Source organism: Oncorhynchus nerka, linkage group LG18 (assembly GCF_034236695.1).
Source record: "Oncorhynchus nerka isolate Pitt River linkage group LG18, Oner_Uvic_2.0, whole genome shotgun sequence".
Classification (NCBI taxonomy): Eukaryota; Metazoa; Chordata; class Actinopteri; order Salmoniformes; family Salmonidae; genus Oncorhynchus; species Oncorhynchus nerka.
In genome coordinates, this window is record NC_088413.1 from 62,833,844 (window position 1) to 62,855,691 (window position 21,848).

The 21,848-nt window shown below is 43.6% G+C and overlaps 2 protein-coding genes across 2 annotated transcripts; one reads left to right on the forward strand and one right to left on the reverse strand.

The window, feature by feature from the left end:
- Positions 1-8,777: 8,777 nt before the first annotated feature.
- Positions 8,778-15,226, forward strand: gjb3 (gap junction protein beta 3). Its single transcript, XM_029688326.2, has 2 exons — positions 8,778-9,532; positions 11,945-15,226. Exon 2 carries the CDS (start codon positions 12,024-12,026, stop codon positions 12,858-12,860), a length of 837 nt encoding a protein of 278 aa, XP_029544186.1. The 5' UTR covers positions 8,778-9,532; positions 11,945-12,023; the 3' UTR covers positions 12,861-15,226.
- A 2,867-nt stretch (positions 15,227-18,093) lies between these two features.
- Positions 18,094-21,752, reverse strand: LOC115146315 (hydroxymethylglutaryl-CoA lyase, mitochondrial-like). Its single transcript, XM_029688327.2, has 9 exons — positions 21,623-21,752; positions 21,242-21,331; positions 20,902-21,009; positions 20,606-20,701; positions 20,223-20,371; positions 19,995-20,058; positions 19,637-19,825; positions 19,401-19,526; positions 18,094-19,139 (listed from the first exon to the last, which is right to left on the reverse strand). Exons 1-9 carry the CDS (start codon positions 21,719-21,721, stop codon positions 19,038-19,040), a joined length of 1,023 nt encoding a protein of 340 aa, XP_029544187.2. The 5' UTR covers positions 21,722-21,752; the 3' UTR covers positions 18,094-19,037.
- Positions 21,753-21,848: the final 96 nt, after the last annotated feature.

The following is a 21,848-nucleotide window of genomic DNA, read 5'->3' on the forward strand; positions in this document are numbered from 1 at the left end:
ATGTCTTATACACTGAACAAAAATATAAACGCAACATGAAACAATTTCAAATATTTTACTGAGTTACAGTAAGGAAATCAATCAATTTAAATAAATTCACTAGGTTCTAATCTATGGATTTCACATAACTGGGAATACAGATATACATCTGACCTTGTATTCCTTTTTTTGTACACCCTGACGAAGGCCATGCAGCCGAAACGCGTCGGTTTAAAAAAAACTTTGTTTCTATTTAACATGCCATACTCATAAAGGCATTTTAATCAATTACATGAAGAGTGCCCTGGTCCTCCTTTCTTTTTGATGACAGATATACAGATATACCATTTGCCTCATATAGCGCAACACATCTCCTTCGCATAGAGTTGATCATGCTGTTGATTGTGGCCTGTGGAATGCTGTGCTACTCCTCTTCAATGGCTGTGCGAAGATGCTGGATATTGGCAGGAACTGGAACACACTGTCGTGCACGTTGATCCAGAGCATCTCAAACCTGCTCAATGGGTGACATGTCTGGTGAGTATGCAGGCCATGGAAGAACTGGGATATTTTCAACTTCCAGGAATTGTGTACATATCCTTGCGACATGGAGCTGTGTATTATAGTGCTGTAACATGAGGTGATGGCGGAGGATGAATGGCATAACAATTGGGCCTCAGGATCTTGTCACTTCATCTCTGTGCATTTGAATTGCTATCGATAAAATGCAATTGTGCTGGTTGTTCGTAGCTTATGCCTGCCCATACCATAACCCCTCCGCCAACATGGGGCACTCTGTTCACAATGTTGAAATCAGCAAACAGCTTGCCCACACCATGCCATACACGGTGTCTGCCATCTGTCATGTACAGTTGAAAGAGTGAAGAGCACACTTCTCCATCGTGCTAGTGGCCATTAAAGGTGAGCATTTGCCCACTGAAGTCAGTCACGACACCGAACTGCAATCAGGTCAAGACCCTGGTGAGGACGACGAGCACGCAAATGAGCCCACTGTTTCATCAGCTGTCCTGGTTGCTGGCCTCAGACGATCCCGCAGAAGAAGAAGCCAGATGTGGAGGTCCTGGGTTGGTGTGGTTGCACGTGGTCTTTGGTTGTGAGGCCGGTTGGATGTACTGCTAGATTCTCTAAAACGATGTTGAAGGTGGCTTATGGTAGAGAAATGTACATTAAATTCTCTGCCAACAGCTCTGGTGGACATTCCTGCAGTCAGCACGCCAATTGCACACTCACTCAAAACTTGAGACATCTGTGCCATTGTGTTGTGTAACAAAACTGCACATTTCAGAGTGGCCTTTTATTGAACCCAACACAAGGTGCACCTGTGTAATTATCATGCTGTTTAATTAGCTTCTTGTTGTGCCACACCTGTGGAACACCTCCCTCTGCAACTGGATCCTGGATTTCCTGATGGTCCGCACCCAGGTGGTAAGGGTAGGTAACAACACATCCACCACACTGAACCTCAACACAGGGGCCCCTCAGGGGTGCGTACTCAGGTCCCCTCCTGTACTCCTTGTTCACTCATGACAGCACGGCCATGCACAACTTCAACACCATCATTAAGTTTGCAGATGACACAGTGGTAGGCCTGATCACCGACAACAATGAGACAGCCTATAGGGAGGTCGGAGACCTAACCGTGTTGTGCAAGGACAACAACCTCTCCCTCAACATGATCAAGACAAAAGAGATAATTGTGGACTACAGGAAAAGGAGGACAGAGCACACCCCCATTCTCATCGACAGGGCTGGAGTAGAGCAGGTTGAGAGCTTCAAGTTCCTTGGTGTCCACATCCCCAACAAACTAACATGGTCCAAGCACACCAGGATATTCGTGAAGAGGGCACGACAAAACCTATTCCCCCTCAGGAGACTGAAAAGATTTGGCATGGGTCCTCAGATCCTCAAAAGGTTCTACAGCTGCACCATCGAAAGCATGGTTGCATCACTGCCTGGTATGGCAACTGCTTGGCCTCCGGCGGCAAAGCACTACAGAGGGTAGTGCGTATGGCCCAGTACATCACCGGGGCTAAGCTCCCTGCCTTCCAGGACCTCTGGACCAGGCGGTGTCAGAGGAAGTCCCTAAAAATTGTCAAAAACTCCAGCCTCCCTAGCCATAGACTGTTCTCTTTGCTACCACATGGCAAGCGGTACCGGAGCACCAAGTCTAGGTCCAAGAGGCTTCTAAACAGATTTTACAAACACCACTAATTTCTTGTTAACAAACTATAGTTTTGGCAAGTCGGTTAGGACATCTACTTTGTGCAAGACACAAGGAATTTTTCCAACAATTGTTTACAGACAGATTATTTCACTTATAATTCACTGTATCACAATTCCAGTGGGTCAGAAGTTTACTTACAGCAAGTTGACTGTGCCTTTCAACAGCTTGAAAAATGCCAGAAAATGATGTCATGGCTTTAGAAACTTCTGATAGGCTAATTGACATCATTTGAGTCAATTGGAGGTGTACCTGTGATGTATTTCAAGGCATATCTTCAACCTCAGTGCCTCTTTGCTTGACATCATGGATAAAATCAAAAGAAATCAGCCAAGACCTCCACAAGTCTGGTTCATCCTTGGAGGCAATTTCCAAACGCCTGAAGGTACCACGTTCATCTGTACAAACAATAGTACACAAGTATAAATAGCATGGGACCAAGCAGCCGTCATACCGCTCAGAAAGGAGACGCGTTCTGTCTCCTAGAGATGAACTCAATCCCAGAACAACAGCAAAGGACCTTGTGAATATGCTGGAGGAAACAGGTACAAAAGTATCTATATCCAAAGTAAAACGAGTCCTATATTGGCATAACTTGAAAGGCCGCTCAGCAAGGAAGAAGCCACTGCTCCAAAACCTCCATAATAAAGCCAGACTACAGCTTGCAACTGCACATGGGGACAAAGATTGTACTTTTTGGAGAAATATCCTCTGGTCTGATGAAACAAACATAGAACTGTTTGGCCATAATGACCATCGTTATGTTTGGAGGAAAAAGGGGGAGGCATGCAAGCTGAAGAACACCATCCCAACCGTGAAGCACAGGGGTGGCGGCATCATGTTGTGGGGGTGCTTCGCTGCAGGAGGGACTGGTGCACTTCACAAAATAGATGGCTTCATGAGGCAGGACAATTATGTGGATATATTGAAGCAACATCTCAAGACATCAGTTAAAGCTTGGTCGCAAATGGGTCTTCAAATGGACAATGACCCCAAGCATACTTCCAAAGTTGTGGCAAAATGGCTTAAGGACAACAAAGTCACGGTATTGGAGTGGCCATCACAAAGCCCTGACCTCAATCCTATAGAAAATATGTGGGCAGAACTGAAAAGGTGTGTGCGAGCAAGGAGGCCTACAAACCTGACTCATTTACACCAGCTCTCTCAGGAGGAATGGGCCAAAGTTCACCCAACTTAATGTGAGAAGCTTGTGGAAGGCTACCCGAAACGTTTGACCCAAGTTAAACAATTTAAAGGCAATACTAACAAATACTAATTGAGTGTATGTAAACTTCTGACCCACTGGGAATGTGATGAATGAAATAAAGCTGAAATATATAATTCTCTCTACTATTATTCTGACATTTCACATTCTTAAAATAAAGTGGTGATCCTAACTGTCCTAAGACAGGGACTTTTTACTCTGATTAAATGTCAGGAATTGTGAAAAACGGAGTTTAAATGTATTTGGCTAAGGTGTATGTAAACTTCAACTGTACAGTAACGTGATAGCGTTGAATAGAAGCAAATCTCCAAACAGAGCTAACATGTTCTGACATGGATTGGGCATTAGCACAAGCAGACAGATGTTCTTTTCCATTCACCAATGGCAATGTTTGTGGTTGCCCACAAATATTATCCCAACAAAGATGCTCTTATGGCCACCTGAAAAGATACTGAGACACTTTGTCCTACGAACATCAGCCCAGCAATACAGTAAAAGTTATTGTGAACACTCTATATGAAAGCTTGTCTCTGAAGTCTTCTCATAAAAGTGTGGTATCAAAGAGATTAGCCACATCCCATTTTCTTGGAGATTTGGATTTGGATTGATCTCCATTTTCCATAGTAAGCCACCCCTGGCCTCTCAATGTCCATGAATAATAAGAATAAGGGAAGGGAATAAAGAGACCACATAGGACAGATGATAATTCTCAACTATCGCTTTCTGAAGCAACCATGTCAATGCAACAAACAAAAGTCAAAATAATGTTTCTTCAATGAATTGAGGGGAAAGAAACCCAACGAAAATGCAGGCAACTTAAAGGTCCAATGCAGACGTTTTTATCCCAATATCAAATCATTTCTGGGTCACAATGAAGTACCTTACTGTGATTTTCAATTCAAATTATAAAAAAATAAACAAATATAGCTTCTTAGCTAAGAGACATTTCTCAAGCAACAATATTGCTTGGACTGTCTGGAAGTGGGAAGGGGAAAACTGAAAACTAGCTGTTATTGGCATGGAGATTTTGAACTCTCTTTCTTAGTTGTCTATAAACTAACTAAAAACAAAAAAATAAGTTTAAGTGAAGTTGTCTGAAGCCGAGAAAATAAAGGAAATTCACATGAGCACCACAATGCCTACTCCACCCAAACTCTACTATGTTTTCCAGCACACAGCTTTGACCTACTACAGTTATGTTGATTTATTGTTCTTCAAACAATGTGTATGCAGGTTGCTTAGGATTCAAACCTTCACAAACAGCTTAATTCATACTCTTAGAGGAGGTGCTCCCACAATCGTCACGCCTACTCCTGCTCCCTCGCCGGTCTACTAATCACCCTTCCTGGCAACCATCACTGCACAAACCTGCTCCCCATAGTTAAGCACACCTGGACTTCATCACCACCCTGATTACTCTCCCTTCATATAGCCCTCACCACCCTCAGTCATCAGGCAGTACTAGTTCTGTTTTTCATGTCCAGACACTTCTCTTGTTTTGTAACTTGCCATGCTTGTTATTATTAAACTCATCATCTGCACCTGCTTCCTGTGTCTTCGTGACAGAATACTGCCTCAAAAATACTGGAAGCAGCAGATGATTTCACCATCTTCCAGACGGTCGAAGAACAGTGTCATCGACTGCAGCAACACCACGCCCAGCTGGCTCTACTGGGTACAACCATGAAGGAGGTCCTCTGCGTTCTCCACCGCCTTGACACCACCAGCGAGGTTCTCCATACCTCTGACGGAGGGCCTCCTACAATGGGTCGTCACAGTGAGCCAGTCCCCCAGCCTACCCAGCCGTCCACCTAGGTCAGCGATGCCCAACTGTCCCTTCCGGAGAAGATTGATGGCACTCCATTGAAATGCTGTGGCTTCCTACTCCAGTGCTCCCTCTATTTTGCCTATGATGGGAGCCCCCACCACCAAGAGGGCCAAGGTTGCCACAGTAATTTCCTTGCTCATCAGATTGGCATTGGAGTGGGCTAATGCCATCTGGGAGAGAGGAAAGGAGGAACTCTCCTATGAGAGGTTCAGGGCGGTCTTTGACCATCCTTCAGAGAGGGGAGGTGAGCAACTTTTCCAACTCCAGCAGGGTGCCCAGACCACTGCGGAGTACTCCCTCACCTTTCGGACTGTGGCAGCCTCCAGAGGATGGAATGAGCCGGTGCTCCGCACTCTATTCCGCAGTGGACTGCACGAAGAGGTCCAAACAGAGTTGGCATGTCGAGATGACAACATATCCTTGGATGCTCTCATCGCGATGGCAATCCGTCTGGATAACCTTCTTCGGAGCGTTGGTGTCCACCTCGCCACTTACCTCCCTGCTTTGGCTGTCCTGATGCAGAGCCTGAACCCATGGAGGTAGGGGCCACACACCTCTCCACGGCAGAGCGGCATTGCCGGAGACAGCTGGGGCTCTATCCCTATTGCAACCAGAAGAGGCACCAGCTTCAGTGGTGTCCGGTGCGTCCTAACCCAGGTTCCACAAGAGCAGAGCTGTGTAGGCGTGAGTCTTCCATTATCGTTAACACCAAACCCTTTCTGGTTCCCATTTCACTGGCAGGCTGTCCCTCAGGTGTTGTCTCTACAGCTCTAGTGGACTCCGGTGACGCAGGGAACTTTATCAACCAGGCCCTTGCCTCCTCCCTGAAGTTAACCTCATACCCTCTCTCCTCTTCTTTTCCTGTCCAAGCCCTGGATATGCGACCATTGGGATCCGGCACAATTACTCAGGTCACAGCACCACTCACCCTCACGTGGGACCCAAGCACCAGGAAAGCCTTCCCTTCTTCATCACCGTACCCACACACAAAGTCACCCTTGGCCTTCCGTGGCTCGAACTCCATAACCTCAAGGTCTCTTGGTCAAAGATGAGAATCTCCGAATGGGGACCAGGATCCCGGAAGACCTTCTTTCCTGCACCCTGTGGTTCCACGTTAGTGGAGGGTCCTGTGAGTGTCCTCCAGCCCATCAAGCGGTCCTCCTGTATCGTTGGCCTCATGTTTTGGGATGTAAATGTGGACATCATCCAGGCTCTGGAGAGGGAACCCGCTCCTGCCATTTGCACTCCAGAGTGCTTGTACGTCCCCATGGGGATGAGAGATCAGCTATTGACCTGGGCACACACATCCCTCGCCACTGAACACCCAGGTATCACCCGCACCATCCAATCCCTCTCAGATAAATACTGGTGGCCCACCTTGGCGCAGGACGTCACCAACTATGTCTACTTATGTTCTGTATGTACTCAATGTCAAACCCTGCCTTTCAAAGATAATTTGTACAAATCCAAATAACTTCACAGATCTTCACTGCAAAGGGTTTAAACACTGTTTATAATTGCTTGTTCAATGAACCATAAACAATTCATGAACATGGACCTGTGGTTAAGACACTAACAGTTTACAGACGATAGGTAATTAAGTCACAGTTATGGAAACCTAGGACACTAAAGAGGCCTTTCTACAGACTCTGAAAAACACCAAAAGAACTATGCCCAGGGTCCCTGCTCATCTGCATGAACGTGCCTTAGGCATGCTGCAAGGAGGCATGAGGACTGCAGATGTGGCCAGGGCAATAAATTGCAATGTTCGTACTGTGAGACGCATAACACAGCGCTACAAGGAGACAGGATGGACAGCTGATCGTCCTCGCAGTGGCATTCCACGTGAAACAACACCTGCACAGGATCGGTACATCCGAACATCACACCTATGGGACAGGTACAGGATGGCAACAACAACTCAACGTCACTCCTACAGCGGGCTTACTCCCTTCCAGTGTGTCCTGGAATATCAGCCGTGTGGAACATCGCCCACGGGAGGCTCCAGCCTCCGTCGTCAGAAGGATCAGGCGGAGCGCCACTGCAGTGAGGCTCCCGTGTTCCATCCTGGTGATCCCGTCTGGCTCTCCACCAGGAATCTTCCGCTCCCTGTGCCCTGCCGGAAGTTGAGCCTCCGATTTGTGGGGCCTTCAACGTCCTCCGGAGGGTCAATGAGCTAACCTATCGGATAGAACTCCCTGTCAACTACCGGCTCTCACCCTCCTCACTCTCATGTTTCCCTCCTCAGGCCGGTGGTTTCTAGTCCCCTGGCTGATGCCACCCCCCCACCCGGGACATTGAGGGGACCCCTACCTATGCTGTTTGGCTTCCGTCTGGCCACTCTACCATAAAGGCCTGATTGGTGGAGTGCTGCAGAGATGGTTGACCTTCTGGAAGGTTCTCCCATCTACACAGAGGAACTCTGAAGCTCCCCCCGATTTCTCAGTTTGGCTGGGCGGCCAGCTCTAGGAAGAGTTTTGGTGGTTCCCAACTTCTTCTATTTAAGAATGATGGAGGCCACTGTGTTCTTGGGGACCTTCAATGCTCCCCAGACCTGTGCTTCGACACAATCCTGTCTCGGAGCTCTACGGACAATTCCTTTGACCTCATGACATGGTTTTTGATCTGACATGCACTGTCAACTGTGGGATCTCATATAGACAGGTGTGTGCCTTTCCAAATCATGTCCAATCAATTGAATTTACCACCGGTGGACTCCAAGTTGTAGAAAAATCTCAAGGATGTTCAATGGAAACAGGATGCACCTGAGCTCAATTTCAAGTCTAATAGCAAAGGGTCTGCATACTTATGTAAATAAGGTATTTCTGTTTTTTTTATTTGTAATAAATTTGCAAACATTTATTAACCTGTTTTCGCTTTGTCATTATGGGGTATTGTTGTAAATTGATGAGTAAAAATGTGTATTTAATACATTTTACAATAAGGATGTAACATAACTACATTTGGAAAAAGGGAAGGGAGTTGAATACTTTCCGAATGCACCTTATTTCCTATTTAACAAAACTGTATGAATATAAATTTAGATTTTTTTCTAAATAAAGTATAATCAATTTATAAAATGACTAACAATAAGATTTCACCTTCCTTATAACTGTAGAATATGTATTTGTATATTTAGTGTTAGAGAATATGTCTGTAAATCGATATCTGAATGTGCTACAGCGTTATGCTGCGTTATGATGTAATGATTCCAGGCATATGCGTTGTTAGTGGCTGTGATGTAGGGTTCAGCCAGGAGTTGATGGACGGTCGGAAGAGCGAATGAAATGGAAGGAGTGACATCCCAGCTTCAAGTGGTGTCAGATTTCCCATCCTGCTTCACATAGGCAGAAGATACAGTAAGTAACAGGTAACATGATAAGTAATTGTTTTGCCTTTATGGAAAAAGCTGAAAGGATGAATTCCCTTGATGATTTGAGAGTGCCCCTGCCATGCCCCACCTCTTCATCCCACAATAGAGAGCTACCTTGCACCAGGTAAACCTTTGATACTTTCCACCAATCGGGTGTGAGGAACAGCAGAAGAACAACAACTGTTATTCACCTCTGGGTGTGGTGGTCTCTTACTTTAGTGGAGGGCTGGAGGCCTTCTGGAACACGTTTTAACTGGAAGAAAGGACTGTGCATGGAAACTATTTATTGTGTTAGTCATTTTTTAAATTTGGTTTGAGTATGTAATATTGTAGTTCTTTCATCAACACATTATTAGGCTAATCCATTGTTGTCACTAAGAATCACCTGACATTAACCATAATATCTGAGCTCTAATTGATGGACACAGTAAACTATATAAAATGGGTCTATTTGCTTTTGTGCTAGTAAGGGAATAACACAGGATAGTTGAATAATTAGTCAAACCAGATGTGTTTTTATTGTATTTTACATATAATATACCATGTGAAGGACAAATTCACAATTTCTTTATCATTGTAAAAGTGCAGTCTGGACTGTCAGGAGGCAGATATCTATCGAACTAGTGTGATTAGTGGATGCATCAGACCGATCATAAAAGAGCGAAGAGTTGTGTATTCCAGCGAAAAAAATCAGTAAATCCTAAAGCTACAAGAATGTTTTCCCCCACCCACAGGCATACTCCAACGACCCATTACTCAAGACAACGACGTTCTACCTCTAGAGCGGTCTAAATCTCTGCGTAAAACGAATTAACCCAAGATAAATCTACAGAAAAAAAAGTGATTTATGAACAAAAGCACAAACAACGGATTAACATTTGTTAAGTAAGTGGAATGTAGGCTATCTATTTAAAAAAAAATGTAATCTGTTACTTACTTTTGGTGTGTGAATGAGTTGAGCATGGGGTGTAGGCATTTGTATTGTTTTATTGCGTTGATGTTAAATTGTAGCCTACGTTTTGACATGCGTCACCTATTCAATTGACGTTGTTTGACAAAATTCGGAGATTTACCGTACATTGTACCAACGTATCATAAAAGTTTATACAGCCACCTGAAAATGCGCAATAGAAGAGGTTATGAGTAAAAGCTAGTTTGATGAAGAACCATGGTGCCTGTACGTTGAACTGTATCCATTCTTTTTTGGGGGATAATGTTGGAACAGTTCACATTGGCTTTATACCAACATGTTCCATTTTTAAGCAGGCATGAGCAATGACGGGAACAAATAAAAAAATAGAGAAAGATGATGGGCACTGATGTCCTTCCCTGTACAACCAAACAGTAAACATCTGATTTATTAGGAAAATCATACTTATCCAATATCACAGACATCCCAACTGTTATAGCTAGGTCGGTGTGTGGTAAAGCAAGTTAAACCAAGACCTACTATAGCAGCATATGACTATAGCAGCATATGCCTTCATTTGCATTCCCACCTTTTTGCTCAATTGTAATTTCCCCCCCAAAATTCGAATTGATCAATTGCCACATTTACAGTGCATTCGGAAAGTATTCAGACACCTTGACTTTTTCCACATTTTGTTACGTTACAGCCTTATTCTAAAATGTATTAAATTAAATACCCCATAATGACAAAACAGGTTTTTAGAAATGTTTGCAAATGTATTACAAATAAATACCTGATTTACAAACAGTACCAGTCAAAAGTTTGGACACACCTACTCATTCCAGGGGTTTTCTTTATTTTTACTAATTTCTACATTGTAAAATAATAGTGAAGACATCACAGCTATGAAATTACACACATGTAGTAACCAAAAAAGTTTTAAACAAATATAAAATATATTTTGATTCGTTCAACACTTTTTTCCATATGTGTTATTTCATAGTGAGTAGGTGTGTCCAAACTTTTCACTGGTACTGTAAGAATTCAGACCCTAGTATTCAGAGACTCGAATTTGAGCTCATGTGCATCCTGTTTCCCATTGGTCATCCTGGAGATGTTTCTACAACTTGATTGGATTCCACCTAGAACCCGATGGTCACTCTGACAGAGCTCCAGAGTTATTTTGTTGAGATGGGAGAACCTTCCAGAAGGTCAACCATCTCTGCAGCACTCCACCAATCAGACCTTTATGGTAGAGTGGCTAGATGGAAGCCACTCCTCAGTAAAAGGCACATGACAGCCCGCTTGGAGTTTGCCAAAAGTCACCGAAAGACTCTCAGACCATGAGCAACAAGATTCTCTGGTCTGATGAAACGAAGATTGAACTCTTTGGCCTGAATGCCAAGCATCATGTCTGGAAGAAACCTGGCACCATCCCTACAGTGAAGCATGGTGGGGGCAGTTTTTCAGTGGCAGGGACTGGGAGACTATTCAGGATCAAGGGAAAGATGAATGGAGCAAAGTACAGAGAGATCCTTGATGAAAACCTGCTCCAGAGTGCTCAGGACCTCAGACTGGGGCGAAGGTTCACCTTCCAACAGGACAACGTCCCTAAGCACACAGCCAAGACAACGCAGGAGTGGCTTCAGGACAAGTCTCAATATCCTTGAGTGGGCCAGCCGGAGCCCGGTCTTGAACCCGATCGAACTTCTCAGGAAAGACCTGAAAATAGCCCCATCCAACCTGACAGAACTTGAGAAGATCTGCAGAGAAGAATGGGAGAAACTCCTCAAATACAGGTGTGCAGAGGTGTGTCAGAGGTGCTTCAACAAAGTACTGAGTAAAGGGTCTGAATACTTATCTAAATGTGATATTATTATTATTATTTTTATAAATGTGCAAACATTTCTAAAAACCTGTTTTTGCTTTGTCGTTATGGGGTATTGTATGTAGATTGAGGGGGGAAAAACGGTTTAATCAATTTTAGAATAAGGCTGTAACGTAACAAAATGTGGAAAAATTCAAAAGGTCTGAATAATTTCCGAATGCACTGTACCTGTGTGTAAACCTTTTGGTTGTGTAAACCTTCTCAGGTAAATATTACAAGGATAAAAGGTGATCTTTGTTGACAAAGTTCACTTTATATGCATGTCAACATGTGGGATATGTGGAAATATACTAATGACAAATCTATTGAAAAGGGGAAACAAAATGCCAGTGCATTCAAGTTAATTTCTCAAAAAAGAGATATTATACTTCTGGTTTCTATAAAAGGCACGTCAAAGTAATAGCCCTACACCCAACAATCTTTAAGTGATTGTGAAATTAATTCATACCATACCATATATTGATGCCTCTCTCCCCCATCGTCTCTTTTATCTACTCAGGTTGCTCCAGTAATCCATAGTAATCAAACTAAAGAAAGCTCATTCTAAAAAGGTGGGCTGTCAACATCCAGCCCCAATCATGGATTGGAAGACTTTCCAAGCCCTCCTGAGTGGGGTGAATAAGTACTCCACTGCGTTCGGCCGTATCTGGCTCTCTGTGGTGTTTGTGTTCAGGGTAATGGTGTACGTGGTGGCGGCAGAACGCGTGTGGGGCGATGAGCAGAAGGACTTTGACTGCAACACCAAGCAGCCCGGCTGTGCTAACGTCTGCTACGACCACTACTTCCCCATCTCGCACATCCGCCTGTGGGCCCTGCAGCTCATCTTCGTCACCTGCCCCTCCTTGATGGTGGTGATGCATGTGGCGTATCGCGATGAACGTGAGCGGAAGTACCACGCCAAGCATGGCAACAAGGCCAAGCTGTACGAGAACACAGGCAAAAAGCACGGCGGCCTCTGGTGGACCTACCTGCTCAGCCTCTTCGTCAAGACAGGCATCGAGATCTCCTTCCTCTACATCCTCCACAAAATCTATGACAGCTTCTACCTGCCCAGGCTGGTCAAGTGTGAGGTCAGCCCATGCCCCAATCAGGTGGACTGCTACATCGGCCACCCCACAGAGAAGAAGGTCTTCACCTACTTCATGGTGGGCGCCTCGGCCCTCTGCATCGTGCTCAACGTCTGTGAGATCATCTACCTCATCTCCAAGGGCATCGCTCGCAAAGCGCAAAAGATGAAGAGAAGAGAGCGCACCTTGGCCTTGCATGAACGGTACAACAAGGAGAATTCCTGCAGCGACTGCAGCACTCTACCTATGTCTCGGCTGGAGAAACAATCCTTAAATCCCCAGTTTCCAGGCCACCTACAAGCTACCTTACCGGCTCATATGCATGCTTCTGCCCCTAACCTGTCCTAGAGTGGATGTCCACTCTTTCCCAAGACTGAACCAAACATGAAGGCCTATGGAGCCAGGCCTCACCTTATTGGTCAAGCCTGTATGAGAGACAGACTTTTCTCAAAGTCTCTACTGCCCTAGCTTTTACTGCCCTATACTGCCATGGAGCAAGGCTTTGTATTGATGTACATGACCCTGGGGCTAGACAAGCCTGTCGTGAGCCTCATTCCATTTTATACAACTAAACTCTTACTGCCAGACTGAATAACCAACCATTCCAACCCATTTCCCTTTACTATCAACGTTTCCCTTTCAATGCAACATAGCGAAACAAAATGAACTATGCAAGAGTTAGCATGCAAAACTACTGTCTCTATGCAATACATTTTTTGTAGGAAATACGCATCGGAGTAGGATTCTATTGCATTGACACGCATGACTCAGACCGTACTCTACACAGACCGGTGTGGCATAACCAATCAGAGATGCAGTAGGCCTATTTAAGAAATTAGGCCTGCGGGGGTGTGGTTTATGGCCAATATACATTGTGCATAAGAAGGTCTGTTCTTATGCACGGACGCAATGCGGAGTGCCTGGACACAGTCCTTAGCCGTGATATATTTGCCATATACCACAAACCTCCGAAGTGCCTTATTGCTATTATAAACTGGTTACCAATGTAATTAGAACAGTCTGATATACCACAGCTTTCAGCTAGTCAGCATTCAGAGCTCGAACCACCCAGTTTATAAATGCAAATGGATCATTGCCATGTATGGATCTGTGCCATTCGCTTTGAACTTGACTGTGTTTACAGCATGAGCTGTCGTGAGTAGATGCGCTTTTTTATTTATCAAAGCGAGAGCTGCTTGTAGCCACATGTGCACATTTTGTTCATATCCTTTGCTAGTTAGTGAGTTATTAGCCCAGTTATAAATCATTTGTAGTCAGCAATGGGGGAGTGAATGCTTCATACAAGAGCACAAAACGTGTACATTTCTTTGAAAATACGAATGGAGTATGAGCTTTTTTTGTTGTCTTAAAGGGGCAGTGTTGTATTTTGAGACAGGTTTGACTAAGCTAAGTAGCCAATAGGCAGCAGAGGGTAACATCATTTTTCTGATTCTCTGAAATAATGTTATGGGAATAATACTGCATGTTATTTTGTAAAGTGGTTTCTTACATCAAACAATACAATAACCTTTTCAGTCACCTCATTGTCTGAAGGACAAGGTAATGTCAAGCCCTGCATGTTTTCTTTTAAGTCTCATGGAATGTAGGGCTACATTGAACATCACACTTTGGCTGCTACTGTAGGGTGAATGATAGAACAGCTATTTCAATGTTAAAATGTTATGAGACACACTTTCTCCATTGTTTTTGATGGTAGGCCACTCTGGTAGGCCTACATTATGATCAAATAGCCACAGTAGCCTTCTTGACCACCGTCTGAACCTGTAACTTAAAGTGGGTACAACCTCAGCGTTCACATTAAACGCGCGCTGGAAGTTGCACAGAATTTTCACAACGGTCAAGTTTGCGCTCAGCAGACATGAAATTTGCTCTGTGCCAAAAAATATTTGAGGGAACAGGTGGGAGGGCGAAGAGTGAAATGCTCATAGGGAACTATTTTGTCAGAGTGACAAGCATGTATTCAAGACACACCTGGCGGAGGTATTCACCCACATCACCAATACTTTGGAGGTGTGCTAAGGCGCTCTAGAAACAGAGACTACTAGAAAGAAAATGCATTTCAGAGATTTGCTTATTAATGACTGAAATGTGTTGTTTCTTGCCTCAAAGACATTTGTATACTCTCTGTTTTATGACTTCAATATGAGACAACAGAATGATAACAAATATCTTTGCTTTGACAGTGTTGGTGCAAGATTAGTCTAAACTGGACAGTGGCTTACCACTACTTGGCGATGGTGCACCAACATAATTAATCATTTATTTTGTTTTATTTAAAGCATGCATTCTAATAGAAGCTCCTCTATCATTTAATCACTTTTTAAATCGTTTTACTCTATTACAAGACTACATCTGCATGGTTCCTCTCATATTTATGTTGTAATGCCACAACAGATTGTCTGTGTTTGTACATGTTTGTACACAAATGTTCCTCATCCAAGGCCTATGTTGATTCAAATGAGAGACAAGGAATGCTGCTGTTTAATTTATCAAGTCCACGTATGCAAGTAAATGCTGGAAAGCTGGAGCACAAAATCTGACTACAGAGAAAAGTGGATAAAACAGTGTTTCTCAGTGAACAATGGTGTGGACGGACACCTGATATCCTCACATTGTCAGGAATAGAACCTTCACAATCAGCTTCAAACTTCTGTTTTGTACATTATTTTTTATAAATAAAATATGAACATTTATTTTACTTTGGTATCATTCATATTACAGTAGTGGACTTCATTCCTGTTCCTGTTTCACTTTATCTGGAAAGTTACTCTTCAGGTAACTCGGTATTCAGTAATATTCGATATTTGGCCCCATTTCTGTCTAACTTAGCCTGAGTGACTAGATCAGAACATATCTAATCAGGACCTTAAAACAGCCCCATGTGACATACAGGACCAAGCCAGCAGCACAGGGCAATGAAGTCCTGTTCATACAGGATGTTTCATTCATTAATGTACACACATGCACAGAGAGTGAATAGATGTTCCCAACACAGTCTTGGTTTTTGGCATACCATTGCTTTCTATGATGTTTATGTCCAAGTCATTGTTGGCTCATACGTATCAACCAGGTAAGGACAACATTTTATTTGAATGTTTCTCTAGGACTCTGAAGTGTAAGCAAGCTAAAGGAATCTCAGTATAGCAGGTCCAGCTTCTCCGTCAGGTTCTCTGTCGCTTACTACTAGGTGTGGAAGACAAACACTGCCTGTTTGTTCTGTATCACTTGCTTTACATTAAGTGCAAAATCCCAACCTCTTAGAACATGACTCAGCCATTACCTCACACCACTGAGATGACGGTTAGGGTTCCATTCAATCAGTATCGCTTAAGCGTTACAGATTGCGTGACCTAAATCTTCGACTGAGCAGACATATGCAGCGTTTACCGTGAATGCAGTCTCCGCTATCATGGGAACATTGCCTTTACATTTCTATCACACTGTAACACTGAACTTCAGCGATACAGATTAAATCCAGCCCTTAGTCCATAGAAGACTCCGATTCTATTCCTGTACAGTACGTCCTATGGTTTACAAGTATCTCAATGATACTGCCTTTGATTGGTTTTGGAGTGCCATGAATGAATTATTATATACAGTGGGGCAAAAAAGTATTTAGTCAGCCACCTATTGTGCAAGTTCTCCCACTTAAAAAGATGAGAGAGGCCTGTAATTTTCATCATAGGTACACTTCAACTATGACAGACAAAATGAGAAAAAAAATCCAGAAAATCACATTGTAGGATTTTTTTATTAATTAATTTGCAAATTATGGTGGAAAATAAGTATTTGGTCAATAACAAAAGTTTATCTCAATACTTTGTTATATACCCTTTGTTGGCAATGACAGAGGTCAAACGTTTTCTGAAAGTCTTCACAAGGTTTTCACACACTGTTGCTGGTATTTTGGCCCATTCCTCCATGCAGGTCTCCTCTAGAGCAGTGATGTTTTGGGGCTGTTGCTGGGCAACACGGACTTTCAACTCCCTCCAAAGATTTTCTATGGGGTTGAGATCTAGAGACTGGCGAGGCCACTCCAGGACCTTGAAATGCTTCTTACGAAGCCACTCCTTCGTTGCCCGGGCGGTGTGTTTGGGATCATTGTCATGCTGAAAGACCCAGCCACGTTTCATCTTCAATGCCCTTGCTGATGGAAGGAGGTTTTCACTCAAAATCTCACGATACATGGCCCCATTCATTATTTCCTTTACACGGATCAGTCGTCCTGGTCCATTTGCAGAAAAAAAGCCCCAAAGCATTATGTTTCCACCCCCATGCTTCACAGTAGGTATGGTGTTCTTTGGATGCAACTCCGCATTCTTTGTCCTCCAAACACGACGAGTTGAGTTTTTACCAAAAAGTTATATTTTGGTTTCATCTGACCATATGACATTCTCCCAATCTTCTTCTGGATCATCCAAATGCTCTCAAGCAAACTTCAGACAGGCCTGGACATGTACTGGCTTAAGCAGGGGGACACGTCTGGCACTGCAGGATTTGAGTCCCTGGCAGCGTAGTGTGTTACTGATAGGCTTTGTTACTTTGGTCCCAGCTCTCTGCAGGTCATTCACTAGGTCCCCCCGTGTGGTTCTGGGATTTTTGCTCACCGTTCTTGTGATCATTTTGACCCCACGGGGTGAGATCTTGCGTGGAGCCCCAGATCGAGGGAGATTATCAGTGGTCTTGTATGTCTTCCATTTCCTAATAATTGCTCCCACAGTTGATTTCTTCAAACCAAGCTACTTACCTATTGCAGAATCAGTCTTCCCAGCCTGGTGCAGGTCTACAATGTTGTTTCTGGTGTCCTTTGACAGCTCTTTGGTCTTGGCCATAGTGGAGTTTGGAGTGTGACTGTTTGAGGTTGTGGACAGGTGTCTTTTATACTGATAACAAGTTCAAACAGGTGCCATTAATACAGGTAACGAGTAGAGGACAGAGGGGCCTCAAAGAAGAAGTTTACAGGTCTGTGAGAGACAGAAATCTTGCTTGTTGACCAAATACTTATTTTCCACCATAATTTGCAAATAAATTCATTAAAAATCCTACAATGTGATTTTCTGGATTTTTTACTCTCATATTGTCTGTCATGGTTGATGACAATTACAGGCCTCTCTCATATTTTTAAGTGGGAGAACTTGCACAATTGGTGGCTGACTAAATACTTTTTTTGCCCCACTGTATTTTTTAACCTTTATTTAACTAGGCAAGTCAGTTAAGAACAAATTCTTATTTACAATGACAGCCTAGGAACAGTGGGTTGTTCAGGGGCAGAACGGCAGCTTTTTACCTTGTCAGCTCAGGGATTCGATCTAGCAACCTTTTGGGTTACTGGCCCAACGCTCTAACCACTAGGCTACCTGCCGCAACCAATGTGGATTCCTCAACTAGTCTAGTGTTATAAACTCACCAGAACTCTAGGTGATTCATCTCTATGTCCTGGTTGGGTAGGCAGTGTCATGCTTCATCATGTCATGTTTCGGCTACACTTCCGTAGCTGTGTCACAGACACTGGCTGTGTAAATGCACAATGCCATTTGTTCAATTAAATATACATAACACATTCATTAGAGTATTTTTATTTATTTAAATACAGCAAAGAATTTAGCTTCCTTAGATTTATGATAAAGTTTTCTAACAGTGTCATTTCAGAAGTGCAACCTTTTACAATAAATATTTACATTCACAAATGAGACACACCAAAACCAAGAATTAAACAGACGAAAACATTCAAATTCTATTCCAACTGCTGGAATGACGGACTTTACTGCCCTAATATGGTAGGTTTGCAAATCCCAAGTGGTTTTCAAGTAAGGATAGTCGGAAGATTTGGAAGATGACAATAACAAACATGACAACACAATGGCTAAATCCTGTGACTCCCTGTCCCACAATATAAATCAATTTGTTGATTCTCATCAATAGATCTGTTTTCTATTCCACTCTGCAAACATCAAGGTCTGTTTTAGATACCTACTGCAATATACTGGCATTACTCATCCCTTAGCCACAGTTCCAACAGCTGGCTGAACATGAAGATTGACAAATAAGGACAAGGCTGTTTGTACACCCAAATGGTCAATACAACAATAACTGTCAATAATACCTTCATTTAACTTTCTGTTGATTCAAGTTTGGTATGAGATACATATTCAACAGCATAATTTACTCTGAATAAACCGTTTGTGCATTTGCAATGATCATGTAACACACAGAGGGAGAGGACAAGGCACCAGGTGTATGGAGGACATGAGAAGAATGAGAAGGCACCACTTGAGCAAGGCTTTCCAACTATTTGGATGTTTTCATTTATAAGAAAGGTACTTGACTTATATCAAATAACGGAACACACACAGTTCTTACAACCGCTTTTACCTACAGCTAAATCAAAGTATTTTACATCTAAGTGGCACAGGTGTGTGTGTGCCTTGCCTTGGTAATGCCTTCTGGCCATGTCTGTAGGTATCATTTGTGACATCCCTCTTATAGGCCTTCGTGGAGCCAGGTTCAGAGTTTGCAGGTTGCCTGGGCCACTTTAGAGCTAGTCTTTCTGTTCAGTGAACGACAGATGAACGCTCCAGCATCCATCAGCTTGGGCAGGTCCACTCCCTGAGACAGAGGGAGAAGGAGGACAACAGAGTCACACACTGAAACAGGGAACTTTACATGTGTACTGACCAGTTTAAAAAGGGAACTGGGACTCCTCCAGGTCAAACGTGTTGTGTTAAAAGTAAACACTGAAGACAATTCATTTTTCAATACACAGGAAGTAGAACATTTTCTCGTAACAGATTGCCAGACTATTGGACTGAGGGAGGAAGTGAAAGAGGGAGACTGATAAAGAAAGAGTGGGAAGAGGTGAATTCTCACCGTCTGAATGCCGAGTCCATGCAGCATGTACACCACATCCTCTGTGGCCACATTGCCAGAAGCCCCTTGTGCATATGGACACCCGCCCAGGCCAGCCACAGATGAGTCCACAACACTGATGCCCATCTGCAAAAACAAACAACATCTTCATGCCAAAAGTATTGCAGTACTTTTTATACACCAAATCAGAGGAGTCCTCTATATTGCACTCCGTTTCAGGTCTTACTGTGCAGTACCTGCAGGGCGATGAGGATGTTGGCCAGAGCCTGACCATAGGTGTCATGGCAGTGGACTGCCAAGGCGTCAACAGGCACCTCCCTGCTCACTGCCTCCAGCAACTCAGCCATGCCGCCCGGTGTACCCACACCTATGGTGTCGCCCAGAGAGATCTCATAGCAACCCATGGAATACAGACGCTTGGCTACCTGCATTAGAGAAAGCAACAGGTGAAATCTTCAAGCAGGTTTAAACCTCTATGACACTGTTAATAAAAATCTATTTGGAGTATAATTACATTTATATGGGAAGATGAAGAGACAGTTCTCAGTGCCAAGTAATAGAATGCTAGGCTTGGTCTGAGTCAGAGGAACTCACCTGAGCCACTTTGTCTGGTGACACCTGGCCCTCATATGGGCATCCCAGAACACATGACACATACCTGAGGGAACAGAGCAAGGAGGTGAGACTGATGCCCTGGAGTCAAACAACATGACGTCTTAGAGAACTGTAAACAACCCTACAGCATTTGACAGACTTTCCCATTGAAAATCACGACCGCTCCCATTTTCTTCCTCTGCCTCTCCCTATGTCTGTCAATCTTACCCTCTGACTCGCACACCGGCCTCTTTGGCTGCTTTGGTGACCTCCTCAAAGCGCTGCAGGCTCTCATCCACAGAGCAGTTGATGTTCTTCTTACTAAACAGCTCAGAAGCAGCGCCAAATATGGCCACCTCTGCTGCTCCTGCCTTCACCTGAGAAAATAACCAGCAACATACTTGCTCAATACCTACAGTCTAAAAATACCACAGTGCTTACAATGGTTTAATAATTAGCTTTGATGGAATTATTAAGTTACTGAGTTACATGAGTTACTGAGTTACATGAGTTACTCAAACATCTCTGTGTTTCTGTTATGTGTCTATTTGATGTTGAGGTGACACAGTAAGCACAGTAACAGGTGCATGGAGCCAATCAGAGGTATGTACAGCTGCCTGGAAGCCCTTGAGGTTGGGGGTCAGTACGGGATAGGACACACCAGGCCGTCTGTTGATCCCCTTCATCACCTCTACCTGGTCGGCCATCTGTCAATCAGGAGGGACAGGACACATCACAAATGATGCAATTGCAACTATTTTCATAGTTGAATGAATACAGTATCCATAATACACATCTGTAAAGCAAACTATGGTCGTCACTTGGACACCGATATTCAGTGATGATCTGGAATATACAATGTGAAAGGACATGTTGTTGAGTAAACAAAACACTCTAGTAAGCTCACCTGTGGGACCCATTCTGGAGAGACAAAGCTTGTGGCTTCAATGACAGGAAGGCCTGCCTCTGAGAGCATGTCAATCAGGTGAATCTTAACTTCAGTAGGGACAAGAGTCTAACAGGGACAGCAGGAGAGAGACATGAGTTATGACAATAACATCTGCAACAGGTGACTTTTGACACAGTTCCCCAGAACTGTAAAAATACTTCCTGGTTCCTCATGAGTTTGAGCGACGCCCACTCAGCCACACCTGCTCTATTCAATGCACCACAAAAAAATATGTAATTCACCGGTGGACTCAGCAAAAAAAAGCATAAAATCCTAATAATGTGGAATACTACTACACCTTTTCATTCTGAAGACCATCTCTGGGTCCAACCTCCACTATCTTTACCCTCTGTGGGAGAGCCTTCCCTGCAGATGCACCAACCTGAACCTGTCAACAACAGAGGTAAGTGTGAGACAGTACACGTAGCTAACTACAAGTAAACACACACCACATTATGGCTATGACATTGCTCGTTATAACAAAATAGAGTATTTCACACACATTTTAAAAGCGGTCTTTAGCATTAATTTTAACCAACAGTTAGCTAGTACTGTAGTAATCTTAGCTAGCTAAATTAGGGTAATAACAGGCACTTGTGTTTATCAAATAAAAAATGGATTTAAAAAAACAAGCCACTGCACTGGAGAGACGTTAAAGAAAGAAAACACACGGACTTACTGATTTCGCCACTGCTGCTGAACAACTGAAGGATAAACATTGGTGACCCATTCTAGAACCAAAGGTGCTTCTGTTGACAAATCTCATGACAGCCGCCATGTTCGTCCAGCCTTAGCAAGTGACGTACATTTCTTCTTTGGGATTGGGTTGGCAGATACCATCCAACTTTAAGGTGCATACACCGCCACCTACTGTACTGAAGTGTGAGGCCAGCCCCGGCCTACCT

What these genes read in the sequence shown, in the direction of transcription:
- gjb3 (XM_029688326.2), top strand. Translation starts at nt 12,024, where the DNA reads ATGGATTGGAAGACTTTCCAAGCCCTCCTGAGTGGGGTGAATAAGTAC.
- LOC115146315 (XM_029688327.2), bottom strand. Translation starts at nt 21,721, where the DNA reads ATGGCGGCTGTCATGAGATTTGTCAACAGAAGCACCTTTGGTTCTAGA. An exon ending in GCCGGTGTGCGAGTCAGAGG is followed by an intron (nt 20,059 to 20,222) that starts GTAAGATTGACA and finishes CTGTTCCCTCAG; the next exon opens with GTATGTGTCATGTGTTCTGG. An exon ending in ACATCCTCATCGCCCTGCAG is followed by an intron (nt 19,527 to 19,636) that starts GTACTGCACAGT and finishes TTGTTTTTGCAG; the next exon opens with ATGGGCATCAGTGTTGTGGA.